This window comes from Colossoma macropomum, unplaced genomic scaffold (genome assembly GCF_904425465.1).
Source record: "Colossoma macropomum unplaced genomic scaffold, Colossoma_macropomum, whole genome shotgun sequence".
Lineage (NCBI taxonomy): Eukaryota > Metazoa > Chordata > Actinopteri > Characiformes > Serrasalmidae > Colossoma > Colossoma macropomum.
The window spans coordinates 1,527,189-1,542,844 of record NW_023495014.1 but is presented as its reverse complement, the minus strand read 5'-3'; the positions used below and the strand labels follow the sequence as shown (position 1 = coordinate 1,542,844).

The 15,656-nt window shown below is 40.2% G+C and overlaps 1 protein-coding gene across 1 annotated transcript; it reads left to right on the top strand.

Moving 5' to 3' along the window:
- Nucleotides 1-1,486: 1,486 nt before the first annotated feature.
- On the top strand, nucleotides 1,487-9,748 carry rs1a (retinoschisin 1a). Its single transcript, XM_036561096.1, has 6 exons — nucleotides 1,487-1,546; nucleotides 2,166-2,191; nucleotides 2,327-2,453; nucleotides 7,344-7,485; nucleotides 8,327-8,522; nucleotides 9,501-9,748. Exons 1-6 carry the CDS (start codon nucleotides 1,492-1,494, stop codon nucleotides 9,651-9,653), a joined length of 699 nt encoding a protein of 232 aa, XP_036416989.1. The 5' UTR covers nucleotides 1,487-1,491; the 3' UTR covers nucleotides 9,654-9,748.
- The last annotated feature ends 5,908 nt before the right edge of the window (nucleotides 9,749-15,656 follow it).

The window sequence follows — 15,656 nt, the reverse complement described above, 5'->3', positions numbered from 1 at the left end:
CTTAATTTTATCAACTTTTTATTTATTGGTAAACAAGAAAGATACAGTACTGTGCAAAAGTCAGAGACGACTGTTCATTAGTCAAAATAGCCAATAAGTAGAAGTTAATAATTTTTCAGGAGGACATGCGATATATCATAATTCACTTGTAAGGGAAAAAATCAAAGAATATGAGAAAAAAAAGAGCTTATATACTTACACACTGAAAGATACAAAAGAAACAGAACAACTGTGCAAGACCTGGTAGACCACCAAAACTGTCACCATCAGATCTGGAAAAATCCACAAGTGTTTCTATATGTCCTTCCACTCTGGGAAGACAACGCTATGGGTCTGAAAGGACGTCAAGAAGCCATTACTGAGAAAAGGAAATGGACAAACAGAACATCTGCAAAACAAAGAACCTACTAGTGTTCTCAGAACAATGGACTGACCAGTCCAGACCTCAACATCGCTGAATGTGTTTGGGATTACGTGGATGGTGACAAGCAGACAATGTAACCAACTTCTAATATTGAACTTTAGAGGGGGAGAAAAATATCCCTGCAGAATTTCTTGAAAAACTGAAAGCAGGTCCACTGAAAAGAATGGAAGCTATTGCGCTTTTTTTTTTTTTATTTGTGCACAAGCAAAATAAATATTGTAGACACAGGCTGTGTTATTTGTTCTGTGCAGAGGTAGACTAACAGCTCCCTGAAACTGTCTGCACAATTAAAAAGAAAACATAAGCACGAATAACAGAAAACGAGAGAACAAATTAAGAAATCGTGGCCATGAATAAAAGAAAACGTACCCACAAATTAAAGAAAATGTGCACATAAAAGAAAACAAGAGAACAAATTGTTAATTGTGGGAATGAATTTAAGAAATTGTGACCACAAAATAAAAGACCACGAACAAATGGTAAAACGTTCCATAACGCTCCATAAACAACACAGTGCAAATGGCAGCTTGAATTTTCAAATGGCGTAAAAAAAATTTTTAAAATGTCAAAAACGGAGACAAGTTTTTTGCGCAATAGCAACAATGTGTTCGGTGAAACTTCAAACATACTGTAAATTTAGGGGAAAAAATCAACACATGAAGGTAAAAATGGGTCATCCCAATGAGAGACCTCATAATGGTTCAATTCCAACAGCGGAGGACACACTGCCATAGCCTACAAAGTGACCGGCATCACATGTACATGAGATATGCACCATGAGAACACTGCAAGGTTGACTTGAGTTAATTACATGCAATGGAGCGTTAATTGGGTCACATGAGGTAACAGGCCTGAGCTGACCTTCAGGGGGGTTGTTTTTGACCTGGCTCCTCATGATGAAGATGGAAGGACCGTGATATGAACAGCCATATGAGCTGGCCTTCAGCAGCCGAGGGAGGAGCTCTGTGGAGATAAAGCGTATTAGATAAGGCCATAAGGGCTGGGAGGATTATTGTAATCCAGTCCCTTCACCACTGGGGTGGTCCACCAGTCAAACACGAAGCAAGATGGAGCACGGAAGCCTGCACGCTCTCCTCCTCACTCTGCTGCTGATTGGTGAAGGTAGGTGGCCTTTTTGACTTCAGAGGTCCAGACACTTTTTGTTATAACTGAATGTCTATACATTGGCTTATTGTACTGTATGGTACTGTATACCTCGATATTACATACAGCTGTAGGCAAAAGTTTGGGCACCCCTGCTCAAACTACATGTTTTGTTGATTTTTTTTTAAGAATACATGTCAACACACTTCTGTACATTTTAATGCATAATGACTGTGTATTTGCTGAATTTAACATGCTTGGGGGGGGGGTTGAATTTTCAACAAAACAAGTCATTTGACAGGAGTTCTCAAACTTTTGTATATGATTGTATATTGATATATCCCATATATATATTTCTCCTAACCCTTTTTATTTATTTATTTTTTTTTGCGTAAAAGATTTTATTTTAGAATATATATATATATATATATATATATATATATATATATATATATATATATATATATATAACTGATATTTAAAACTATTTAAAAAACCAACTTATAAATAAATAATAATTATAACTGATTCTTCAGTAGGTTGTTTATAAAACCTCTTCTATTCCCAAAATCATTCAATATTACTCATGCTGGAATATTTAGAAATCATATTTTTCTTGTTCTTGTTTTGCTTGCAGCTCTAATTGGAGTTCATTCTCAGCAGGTGTGTTAAAAAAATCATTATTCCTTCTTATTTCTGATACTGTCAACACTGTGGTGCAAATCTATTAGAGAAATAAGCCAGTCGTGAAGTGATGTGATGTATGATAGCTGTTGATTGCACGTCTCATGTCTTCAGGGTGTTGAAGACAACGAAAGCTGGATGAAAGCTTGCAAGTGTGACTGTGAGGGAGGGGAGTCACCCACCGAGTTCACCTCCATTGCCACTGGCACGAGCTGGAGCCGTGGACTGGAGTGCATGCCGGGTGAGAGAGAGATTTAAACATCCTTTACAGTCTCTGGATGGCATTCTTTCATTAAAAATGCTCATGCCTAAAAATGCTCAAGCCTAGCCTTTAGGACGGTGTCCAAAAAGCTGAAAACCCAACAGCATCTTCAGCTGAAACTGCCTCAAATATCCCCCATGTTTCGCCTTGACACAGATAACGGAGATGGATGGGCTGTGTTGGTGGATCTGTTCTTTGCCACTGTTCAGAGCTGTTGGCCTTGGGAAACAGTGTGTGGGGTGTGTGTGAGTGTGAGTGAATGAGAGTGCTCCGGGACAGCCACCTCACTCGCAGTGGACTAGAAAGTCATTAATCATTCTGTAGCGGCTTCACCTGGGCTGTGTGTGGCACCGCGGCCACCCGCTGCTATACCGCCATCAGGCAGCCACGCTCCATTTCTGCTGAGAGAGAGAGAGAGAGAGAGAGAGAGAGAGAGAGAGAGAGAGAGAGAGAGAAAGAAATGTGAGAGAGAAATATGTGAGAGAGAAATATGTGAGAGAGAGGTGAGAGAGAGAAATGAGAGATAGAAATGAGAGAAAGCTACAAAAAGGAGGGATTAAAAACAAAGAGAAATGAGACAGATAATGACAGATGGGAGAGAGAGAGTGAAATGAGAGAGAGAAATAACTAAAATAAGGGAGAGAGAAATGAGAGATTGAACTCGGAGAGAGAAATGTGCAAGAGAAAAATAAAGAGAATAAAGTGGGAGAGGAAAGAGAAAAATGAGAGAGACAGACTAAGGCAAGAGAGAAATATAAGAGAGATAGATATGAGAGAGAGACATAAAGAAGTTGGAAAGAGAAAGGAGGAAGAGAGAATGAGAAATGAGGGAGAGAGAAGTGAAAGAGAGCCAAAGAGATATGAGAGAGAAATCGGAATGAGATAGAGGGACAAAGACAGAAATGACAGAGGGTGCAACTGAACAAGGGTGAATAAACACTGAAAAAAGGAAGAGAGATTGGCAGAGACCAAGTGTAGATACATAATCCCATTAGTTGGAGTAGGACACAGAATATGATGCACAGATTACACAGCTCAGAATATCCCTCCTGGAAGCACAATTCCAAAAACAGCACGTATACATAACTATAAGCCCCACGCTCATGTAATTCCACTTCAGCCAGTTCACAACATTCAATGCGATAAGCTTTCACAAACCCAGTCAGTGGTGTAGACAGGGTCCAATGGCAGGAGTGGATGAAGTACAGCACTTCTGTACTTGAGTAAAAGTAATGTACTCCTGGTAAAATACTATTTGTATACAACTTGCAAAAAGAGCACAAAATACTTAAGTACCCAGAGTTATAACAGATCTTGTATAATAGAATTTTGATGTTCTGTGAAGGAGACCTGTGTGGCCGCAGACATCAAAAACATAATCATCCTTAATCATCCAAATAATATTATAACTCAAAGTACTGCTACTTTTGGTACTTAACCCCTCAAAATCTCAGGCTTATCACATACTAAAGCTTATTATTCATAACCTACAGGGACCAAACTGGTTGAGCTATTCTTATCTGCTCAGTTGACTTTCAGGTGGATTTGATCTAATGGTCAGAGTCTTTTCCACAAACTTATGGCATCCCCGCCAGCATGGCCGCACAGTCACTAAAGCAAAAGGGGGACATACAAAATACTAAGTAATTCTGAAATTCATGTAAACAGTCAAAGATTCTACTTTTCACTCATATTGCTATGCTAAAAGTAGCATTTAAAAAAAAGTCTTTGTATTCAATTAAAAAGGAATGCAAAATAGAAACATTTTCACCAGTGGTCTCAGACTTTTGGACCCACTGTTTAATATCTCACAACTATTTGCCGAATTTAACACATAACATGTCATTTGACCTATTCAAACGTTTGCATATCTTGTTTTCTGATTTAAAAGGTATGACACATATTTCATGGTATTTCTATTTACACCCAAACTTGTCCTCAGTAATGATGTCACTCAAGGCCATCCACTGTCTTCACGTGCCCACGTTAAAAGTCTGTCTCCGAAAAACACAAACAGAGCTAGTTGTGGAGATGGAGCTTAAGCTGAGAAGGCAAACCATCTGTCGAAGTTAAGTCCTAACAGCCGCTGATCTCCATCAAAATGGAGCATTAGAGCAAAGCTTTTAGGAAGGAGATGCAGACATGCGGATGGTACTGGAATTACAGAGCTGGAGAGAGAAGCTTAGTGATGTTTGTTTTGCCACCCAAAACTCTGCATGGAGGAACCACCCTCAACGATTAATGTGATTCTGTTCAACATCCATCAGGCATGCAATGGGCTTGCACTGGATTGTAAAGTTTGTAATCCATTGTTGCTCTTGTGCAGAAAAAGAACGGCTTACTGTGAGCTGGACTGGTCTGAGGCTTATGATTTGTGAATTAAACTAAGTAGTGGCTTTTCAGCAACATGTGCCAAAGAGGAAAGCCAAGGCCACTGCAAACAGGAGGATTAATAGACTACTTGTAAATATGCTGCTCCTTCACAGTTCTCCTAGTGTTGGCCTGCATTGTTATGTATTTTCATATGTGTTTTGATATGAACGGCTGAATTCTGACTAACCAGTGATGTACTGATGGAGTGATCAGATATTTCATGGTCAAATTTGGGACAGATATTGGGAAGATGGTGGGGGTCAAATAAATATAACTACATTTATTAGACTGCATGTTTTCTTTGTTTTGCCTAGAGAAGTGTGTATACTAACTCCAAATTTTTCTGAAGATTCTCATTAAAGGAATAGTTGGGCAAAAAATCACACGCTCAATTTTCCACTTAAGTTGATCAGTCATAATTTTGCTTCTTTAGTTTAGCACTGGAGCTATAAGGCTAACTAGATGTCAACAGTCACCCAAATCTTTTCTGTAACTATTTAAAACTTATCTCAAACTGCTTCCAGGCACTTGTTGATGTGGTTTAGTGCACAGTATGACTTACCGTGAACTGTAAAAATGAACAAAACCTCACTGTGTAGCTAACTGCAGCAGGCAGCCATTTTAGATAACAATTACAGAAAGAATCTTGGTGACTATGGGCTTCTACAGTCAGTTTCCCAGCCATAAATTAAGCCTAGTTTTGGACTAAATGAAGTGTCAATGGTAATTCACTATTTGAAGTTCTTTTTAGTTTAGGCTTAAGCTTAATCTGGATGTGGAAAATTGGTGTTGGTTAGCAATGGTAGCCTCATTGCTAGCTCCACAGCTAAACTAAAGCAGTGTTTTCCAACCCTGTTTCTGGAGGGCCACGGCCCTGCATATTTTAGTGATTCTCCTGCTTTAACCCAGTCACTTAAGTTTGCTGGATCAGGTGTGTTAAGAACAGGGAAGAGACTACAAAGTGCAAGGCAGTGGGCTTCTGGGAACAGGGTTGGACAACACTGAACTACAGAAGCAAATCATTCCTTTAAATTAGGAGTCACTAATCTTATCTGCAAAGGGCCAGTGTGGCAGTAGGTTTTCATATCAGCCAAGCAGGACCACACCTCATATAACTAAACAATTGTTTGAAGACACCGGCCCTTTGTGGATAGGATTTGTGGCCTGTACTTTAAATGAACATAAGAACCTCTTAGACATTGGGCTACTATTTCAACATATAATTGCTTAAAATGTTAACTTGGCAAGCTTAGCTATCCGAAGAGTAGAATCTTACCCTCTCATGATCTTATCAGACATGTGTTATAGGTAGATTTCAATCCAATTACTTGTATTAGAATTGTATGTGATTGGCGGCATTTGTGTCCACAATGTTCCAGCAATGACGAACGCATTCTCATGTCAAATATAGCAGGAATGAAGCATTTCTGAGAATAAGCGGGGACACCTAATGCTAACCATGCTAGATGACTCTGAAAAGACTTTTAAAAGACCCTAGCACGGCATGTGCTACCCCGAGCTCAAGGAGGACGCTTGAGGCAGGGTTCAGTGTTGCAGCAGCCATTTTCTTTAATCACACATCAAATAAACAAAGCGAACCGAACCGAACCAAACCAAACCAAACCAACTCTATGCTACACTGGCCACTTTTCGGTGGCTTTTAACTTACTAGACTTTTCAGTTTTTTACTCAAGCTTTTCAGCTCTTCGTCAATCTCTTCTTGCTGCTGCTCGTCCCTCTCTCTCGCTCTGTTCCCTCTCTGCTCTTTTTTTAAAAGGCGAGTACCCGAGCCGAGAGGGAACGAGAGCTCGCTGCTCTGCCTCCCTGTCACCGCCCCCAGCTTGCAGCCAGGCCGCCCGGGTCGAACGTGAGGTGTAGTGCAGCGGCCTCGCTGCGGAACAGGGGGCGGGGCCTGGGCGGCGGAGCTCGGTACTCGCTTCTTGCCCTGGTGCCCCTTGTTGCCGGCACCGTCGTCCTCCTCCCGCCATCACCCCCCCAACTCGCAGCTCTCTCCCTGCCGTCCTCGCCGAGATTCGCCGCCGCTCGGTGTTCGGGCCCCGCCTTCCTGCCGGCTCTCACGGCCATCATCGTCGGGGCCCGGGGGGTGGGCGCATGTCACAAAGACGGAAGTCTGACACCCTCTCACTTCTAGAGACAATGTAGCATTAGTCACAGAGTTTTAGTCACAGGCTAAAACCTGGGGACTGGGGATCTAGCAGGGTTACTATTTGCATGAGCCAAGACTAAAAACTTTTGATAATAATAAACATGGTTGCTTTTTTAAGAACGAGAAAAAGACTGCCTTAAGACGGCTATCCTGACCACCTTACACCAAACAACCAAAGGCATGACATGAGCACGCCACAACTCTAGCAAAACTCTCATGATTGGAAAATTGTCTGCGACAGTGAAATTGCTTGAAAAGTCATTTGATGTAAGGCTGGCTTAAAACAAAGTTTGTACTGTGTACTGACTGATTATGTTATCTTTCCCCAGAATGCCCATACCACAAGCCTTTGGGCTTTGAGGCTGGATCGGTCACTCCAGATCAGGTCAGCTGCTCTAATGAAGACCAGTACACCGGCTGGTTCTCCTCCTGGACCCCCAGCAAAGCCAGACTCAACAACCAGGGATTTGGGTGAGTGGACCACTTAAGAAACACACTATGTTTCTTCTAGCAACACTGGTTTTGCCACCTCCCCACTGTTTCCTTTACAGTGGTGTAAAGCATTTTTGGCTAAGCATTTGTGGCACGAATAGAGCTGGGTCCTGAAATTCAATACTTAATGGTAAGATCAAATTACTTCAATACTACAATACTTCACTACTACAGAGTGTAGTATCATCCAATACTGAACTTCAATACCTAAGTAGTCAGTTTTATCAGCATATGTGAGCCAACAAGCATACTTATTCCAAAATCTGGGCTGATGATTGATTGTCTGAATTACATTCCATAAGCAAGTTATTCATCTCAGTGGTTTTTAATTAGTCCTCAATCTGTTATGGTCAGTAAATACATCCACTTCCAGCACCTCACATTAAGCCACACCCACTTTAGGATGACAATTTAAAAGAACGTGTCACAAAAAGTAGGCCTATTGTTCAGGAAATGTTATTGAAGTCAAGGTATCGGTATTGGTAACAGTATTAAAACATGTCAAATGATACCCAGCCCTACTTATAAACACTTCCCAATGCATTTCAAAGGAAATTATTTGCTAATAGTACAATATTAAACACAGTCATAGAAATCGCAGTGCTTCAACTGAATTAACTGACTTTGGCTTGTTCTTATACTCTGGTTACAATCATTAGATGACACATTCTTGGTAGGCAGCTGTGATGAGTCTCCAGATCAAAGTGTGCTGTAAGGAGGATTTATCCCAGATTAACTACTACTCACCCAAATTTGAACTAGTTCAGAAGGTCTCTAGCACACCCATAAATGAAAACAATGTCTCTCTCTTTCTCTGCAGGTGTGCCTGGTTGTCTAAGTACCAGGACACCAACCAGTGGCTGCAGATTGACCTGAAGGAGGCGAGGGTGGTGTCCGGCATCCTGACCCAAGGGCGCTGTGATGCGGATGAGTGGATTACCAAGTACAGCGTTCAGTACCGCACTAATGAGAACCTCAACTGGATCTACTACAAAGACCAGACTGGCAATAACAGGGTGGGTAGAGGTTATAATTGTTTTTCTGCATAGTCAGCTAAGGTACCTACAACTGAAAGTTGTAAAGTTACAGTGGAAGTGAACTGAATCCACCCCACCTGTGAGGTATCTGTATGAAAACACCAGATAGAAAAAAGGGGGGTAATTCCACAGATTTTTCAAATTTCTACAGAACACTAAGATGTAAATGAAGTTGTTTGATGTGAAATGGAGCACTGTAAAGAAACGTAACGGATTTCTTTTTTAGTAGTGGTAATAGAAAGCGGGGGCCACAATGTCTATAATGCAAATATAGCCATTGTATTTGCTACGCCTTGAATTAACTTCTTGGCCCTGCATGCATTTTAAAAATAAGATTTAAGCCAAAACTCTGTCTAAAACTGTCGACAAACAATAGGTCAGGAATCAGAAAATGTATTTGGTGTAATAAAGATGTGAGGGAGGCATTTTAGATGTCTGGTTCCAAAACAGTTCTCACTTGGTAAGATGCATTTCAAACTTTGCACATGAATGAATGATGTATCCTTTTTTTGTTGTTGTTTTTGTACATATTTGTACAATTCAGATAGAGTGAATTCAAATAAAATGGCACAGAATTTTAGGAAATATGGGCCACACAGGTCATAGGCCAAGAATCAAGAAGCCATTATTATATTCTATCACCAAAATGACTTTCTTAAAGTTTCTCAAAATACCTGAATCTTCCCTTTATGAATTGTAAACTGACTGAAACAAACTACATCCCACATTTTAGTGCAGGGGTACCAGCTCCAGTCCAGGACATCCTTTGTCAAGTATTGTTTGGTGATTTCCCCACTCAGCTATACCTGATTCAACTCAGCAGCTAGTGAGAGGTTTAGTTGGTGTGTTTGAGCAAGAAAATCATTAAACAGTGTTGCACTCCCTCTAGGATCGGGATTGATAACCCTTGTTCTACCGTATAGACTGACCTGTATATGCATGCTGTCCCCTTCACAGGTGTTTTATGGGAACTCTGACCGCTCGTCCTCAGTTCAGAACCTGCTCCGCCCGCCCATTGTGGCCCGCTACATCCGCATCATACCTCTGGGCTGGCACACCCGCATTGCCATCCGCATGGAACTGCTGCTCTGCATGAACAAATGCACCTGAGGCGAAGTTTGGCCTGTAATGATGCACCTAGCCCTTTAACCACTCAAAGCTCCCTTTTCCTCACCAGCACCACCCAAGTGTCTGTGCCGCAAAAGAAAACTACTGCCCCTAATTTTTTAAAATGACTTTAGTTGTATTAAACCTATTACTTCCTCATCTTTCTAGGAGACACATCCCAGGGTCTTTACTTGTTAAAATGCTCAAGTTTAAAACTTATTTGGAAGGAATATATAATAAAGGGGTTCTGAAATAGTCTGGAGTTACACTTTTTGGAAAGTTTAGTTACAACTCACCAGGTGTGTCAGGTGGCCCTCAAGGCCTTGAATACTCCCCAGTGTGAAAGGTGACCAGGACCAGACCCAGGCACTCACACCTAAGCACTAGGTCTACAGCAAGATGGTTGCAACCTGAGAAAAGAGAGGTAAAAAGGCTTTAGAGAGATGGGGAGGTATTGGTGATAATTAGTTTAATGTCTTGTTACTGTTTTGTTTGTATGCATATGTGTATAGCCATGTCTTTGTGGCAACAAAATTTCCCCCAGTATGATGGAAAATATGGACATTTTGACAGTCACTAGAGTTACAGATGAAACATTTGGCTGGTACCCATAAGGAAAATGGGTCTTTATGAATAAATTGTTATTTATTAATATTCTTTATGAATAAAAAGCCAGGAGGTTTAATTTTGGTTATTGAGGTTAAAGCGGCATTCTGGCCTAAAAATAGTTTAATATGTTATTTGTAGTGTTATGCAGTATTCTATAGCACAATATTCTATAGCTCTGCCATGAATTTTACATCAGGTTTTCATGTTTTTCGTTCATCAGCGTTCTCTCACTACAATACCCAGCATGCATTATAACCATTGTGGCAAGCAGTCCAGACTGCTAGCCTAGCCACTGAGCTATAGGCTAATAAGTACAACCAAGACTATTAATATAAGCTAATAAATACAACCAAGATAGCATTACTGTAACTCTTACCTCAGTCATCAAACAAAATTGTGAAGAAAACAGTAACCACAAAATGAACACCAGAGGCAAGTTTTTTTTTTACCCTTTAAGCCAGAAAAAGTAAGTAAGAGTTAGATAGCCAGGTAGGTACATTTATGACTTTAGCTTTTAGCTTGTTGTCCTCCTCATCTGACTATAGTAATTTCTGTTATTTAAGTAATATATTATCTCCATTATAATGATGATTTGAAGACAGTTAGCTACTTCAGTTACCTAGCTGCAAGATATTTAACTTCCCAGCAATATCATTGGCTATCTACCTTCCTTCTGCATTCACCAACTCACAAAATAAGTTAAAAAAAAAAAACTAAATTCATTTCTAAACAGTCCTGAAAAATCTAGTTTGTTTTTTAAAGTTCCATTAAGCACCACTCCCACCTTTAAGATCATCATCAGAAGAGGTTTACCGGGTCTTTAAACTGGAAAATCTCATGAGCAAGTATGCTTACAACAGATGTTGTGAGATGTTTTGACCCTTTAGGGGCTGGGTTAGGTTAGGTTAGGTTAGGTTAGGTGTGACACTGCAACACTAGCACATGATGATTGTGTAAATTTAAATACCCCCAAAACAGAGGAATATAAATTTGTTTGAGTCAGCATGCATTGACTCATGTGGTTTGGTCAAGTGGCCTGTCAGCCACAATTATTAAACACTGCTCACATTAAAATTACACAGTGCCAGTCTGTGCACCACTGAGCCCATCAATTCAACATACAACTTGGCTAATAGCTTATTAGCCTGTTTACTGCTACAAAAGGAAAGAGACTGTTTCTCTTCAGTGCCTGAAGAGGTCTGATCAAGATGTAGCTAGTAGATGTAGTACATGTACTAATGTCCAACTAATTAATATCAAGTTAACAGAACCCAGTATTTTCACTGCTAATAGCTTTATAACTGAAATACAACTCACCCACCCCTGTGCCCGCCAACATATCATGTTTAATTATAGGTATTTGTGTTCTCCTCATATACTAATTATGCCCTTGAATAAAGTAAGTGGATTTTAATCTGTGTCTATAGTAGTCTTTTCTTTTAATGCCAAAGCACAGTCTATAGCACTATAACATTTTTCCTCACCTTAGCTATAGTCCGATCCCATATTCTGCAGGATCCTGTTTATAGCCTACACCAGTTATTTACGCTAGTAAAGTCATTTTATTTAAACCTTTTAAATGTGGTTACTCTTAGAGTCAGGTACAGACAGAAAATCATTGCACTGTCATTGCACAGCAATGTCTAGCTAATGTATAAATCTGTTTTTTAAAGCGGCACTATAAAGTCCCTCGTGAGTTCACCATAGTAGTTAGCTAGGTTAGCTATCGCTAGCTAGTTATTTTAGCGTCAAGCTAGCGAGGTTAGTTGGTGCTATATGAGATTTTTATGGCAGCTCTAGTTTAACTACGGTCAATTTTAAGTTCGTAACAGGCATCTTTACTTTGTATGTCTCAAATAACTCTTTATTGAAAGGCTTGAACTTGAAGTCTGTATTTTATTACTGTAAGCTAGCTTGATAGCCGCTTAGCTAGCTTTCCGCTATCTGCTCATCCTACTTGCTAGTGAGGGCAGAATACAGTCATAAAGACAAATATAACGTGTAAACCAGTTAAAAATGACCACCCAACTTTATAAATCTAATGTAGTATTCTCGCTGCCCAAAAACACAAGCTCAAACACAGCACACACACTGATCCTCAAATGGCTACCTACTCCCTAGCTATATAGTGCACTGCCTACGTCATGAAATTATGGCTTCAGCGTCCAAATAGTGCACTACATGACCATAGGATACATTTGGGATTAAGCCATAGACGGTACGCGTCCCTGTCGGACATTTAGTGCTCTATTTGGTTACAAATACCATTCTTTTGTGACTTACGTAGTGCGCTATATAAGGAGTACAGAGGCTCCTCTGTACTCCAAATTTGGGACAAAAAAAAAAAAAAACACTGAACGTCGGACTCAGCTATTGGTCAAAGGGTCGGGTGAAGGGAAATTAGGACAATTGGTGATGTCTGCTGTCTCATTACCGTCATTGATTCTGCCAGCATTAAAAGAAACCTAAGCAATAGCGTCGCAGTTCCACTGTCACGATGAAAGCGCTCCGTCCTAAAGTTTATAAGCCGTCCTCAGCTCTGAACAGAGCGAAAGCCAGACTCCGAGCTCACGCCGTATTCATTTACAAACTAAGGAGGGAGGTAAGGTGGAGTCTGTTGCTGGGCCACCGATTTATAAACACATTATTCCTTCTAGATTTGCTTTGTTGACTATATCGTGTGTTTCTCAGACCCAGTCTGTTGATGTTGGGGTGGTCAAAAAGCCACGGGCCCCGACCAAGTTCCTGCTCCGGGGAGTGAGTCAGGAGGCCGCTCGTCTCTCAGCGCGCAATCGATGGTGTGTAATCACGCAGAGGGAGGTGGTCGCCGCCCTGGAGCAGCTGAGGCGCAGGCGCAATGCAGTTCCCATGGACGGTGCATGACCTTAACCGCGTTTTAGAAGTTTTAACGTCTGTAAATATGTAACTATTAAAAATAAACGTGTCGTTTTTAGTGTTTACTGTTGCCCATGATTTTGTGTGTTGCAGTAGACTGAAAGCCACTAAATCAAAGCACATCTAAATCAGCTGTGTAGGGGTTCAGGCCTCTACATGCTTTGTTTACTAGCTAATACTCACCCAGCTCACGGTGTCTGGATTTAGCAAAGTTTGTTTACTCGGCAGCCATCTTTGAAACTCCAATAGTTGTTTTCAGCCATACAAGCGAGTCCTTAAAGAACAGGGGAGACTGGCACTAAAACTAACTCAACATTTCCAAACGTTTAGGGTCCTTGTAGCTTTTTGGTAATTATTTCAAATCCAGTACCGAAAAACGCGAAAATGGGCAAGTTCTCGTTTTTTTTTTTTTTGGTTCTGTTGAAAAATCAAGAAATATGTTTTACAAACTAATAAAGAATAAAGGGTCGTATTTTATTTATCTGAGCTTAAAATTTAGCACTTGAACCGGAAATAAACGTGCAGAGGGTACGTATGGTCGCACAAGCTCAGAAAACGGGTGCTAAAAATGATAGACAGGAAATATTGGGCATTAATGTTAACAAGGCCTAGTCCTGGCATTTTGGGAGACTATATGACCATCATGTAGGTGTTTGTATAGATGTAGCTAGCTATTCTATCAGCAACTGAAGTGACATGGGGAAGAGGCTCTACAGGACTCGCCATTTAACAGCGAAATCAAAAAGGAGTGAAAGTCACGCTGCTCAATAATGAGAAATTAATACTGTAATGTCACGTTGTCAGATTTAAACTTATAGCAGCTGTGTCACAGCTCCAGATTAAAAAACTAAAGCTGTGCGCTGTCCTGTGTTGACATTGTTCTTGTAATACTGTAGCAGCTGCCACTGGCTCCGGTTTTGAGAAGGCGCGTTATGCAGACCTGTGCAGTGGCTCTGCCCCCAAAAGGACGTTGTTGTTGTTTATGTTGTTCTGTTAGTTGGATTAACCGTTATTTACACACACAAACAACCGAAATCGCGAGTGTAATCTGTATGTCTGCGAGACGCGCGTGGACGTGAAGGGGGGTCAGGGGGGTCAAATTTTTCCATTGTTATTTGTTATTTGACTTTATGATTGGTTTGCGAAGCTATTCTTTGATTTTTACACTGGTGAAATTCTTTCTTGTTAGCTGTGTATCCTTCAGCATATCACCAAGCCAGCTAGAAAAGGAAAGTGACGTTGTATCAGCAATGACGTAGTTTCAAGTTTCCAGTTCGTCATTTGCACAACATGTCGGGACATTTATGCATTGAAATGCTTGTGGTGAGGCACAAATAATCACTCCACAGAAAATATAAATAAGTAAAAATAAAAATACACAAAATATAGAGACAATATACATTTTAAAGTGACTTAAGTGACTCAGTATTATTGCTATTTAAAGTGATTTAATGTGGAAGTGTTTTTGTCTAAAGCAGTGATATGATATAATAATGCTGACAAAGTGACTGAGTGACATAACAGTAGTTTGTAACTCAAAGCTGAGCAAATTGGAAGTCATGGTTTTAAAGTTTTAAGCATCTTAAAGTAATTTACTGTTATAGTTTAGGAACGAGGTTGTCCGGCATTATTTCCAGGTTTAAAAAGGGTCAGGGCGCAAGTCTTGCTAAAGTTAACACTGATGTTTGTTCAGTCCTTCACCTTTTCGAGGGCTCAGCTAACACCCTTCACTTCGGCTGATACAGTAATGGAACATATGTATATGTTACAGTTAAAGAAAGTTTAAAGTGATTCATCCACTCTATCATCATAACAAACAGCATGTAATTCCCTGCGCCTTTACTCACTACCTCACTAATTCAACACAGTGGCGCGCGCTCACGCTCCGAAGCGCGTCGCCATGGAAGCAGCAGAAATTAGTGATGGGACGTACGATTCAGTTTGCCGAACCGATTCTTTCCTCTCAATTATAATGAATCGAACGTCTGATTCAGTGGTTCTTTTCTGTCCTCTGCCATGATCAACCAAGTCAGCATTTTCATCTCCTTCATACAGGCCTGGAAATACGTTTGATAAACGCAACTGGATTTGATTCGTCTCTCTAATGGCAGGGCTGGGCCACATAATAAACACAAAATTAGAGAAACGGGAAGAGATTCAAAGAGGTTGTTATTATGTTGCAGTGGGCCGTTTTTGAACAATCAGGGCCTTAGGCTACATCATTTATTTTTTGTCAAAACAAGAAAAAATACTTGAAGTCAATTAAATTAGACAAATAATAAATAAATAACAAATAAAATAAATACAAATGGGACTAAAATAAATTATGCTGTGTGTTTGAGGCTTGTGCATTATTTCTGCTTCACTGAAGTGTTCATAAGATATTTCTCTGACAATATTGTGATTGATACTAATAATATTAATATTAATATTAATAATAAAAAACAAACAAAAAAAACATAAACTTGTGGTTCGGGGGCCCTAAGCAACGGTTTATACCGC

What these genes read in the sequence shown, in the direction of transcription:
- rs1a (XM_036561096.1), top strand. Translation starts at nt 1,492, where the DNA reads ATGGAGCACGGAAGCCTGCACGCTCTCCTCCTCACTCTGCTGCTGATT. An exon ending in TCTGCTGCTGATTGGTGAAG is followed by an intron (nt 1,547 to 2,165) that starts GTAGGTGGCCTT and finishes TTTTGCTTGCAG; the next exon opens with CTCTAATTGGAGTTCATTCT. An exon ending in CTCAACAACCAGGGATTTGG is followed by an intron (nt 7,486 to 8,326) that starts GTGAGTGGACCA and finishes CTTTCTCTGCAG; the next exon opens with GTGTGCCTGGTTGTCTAAGT.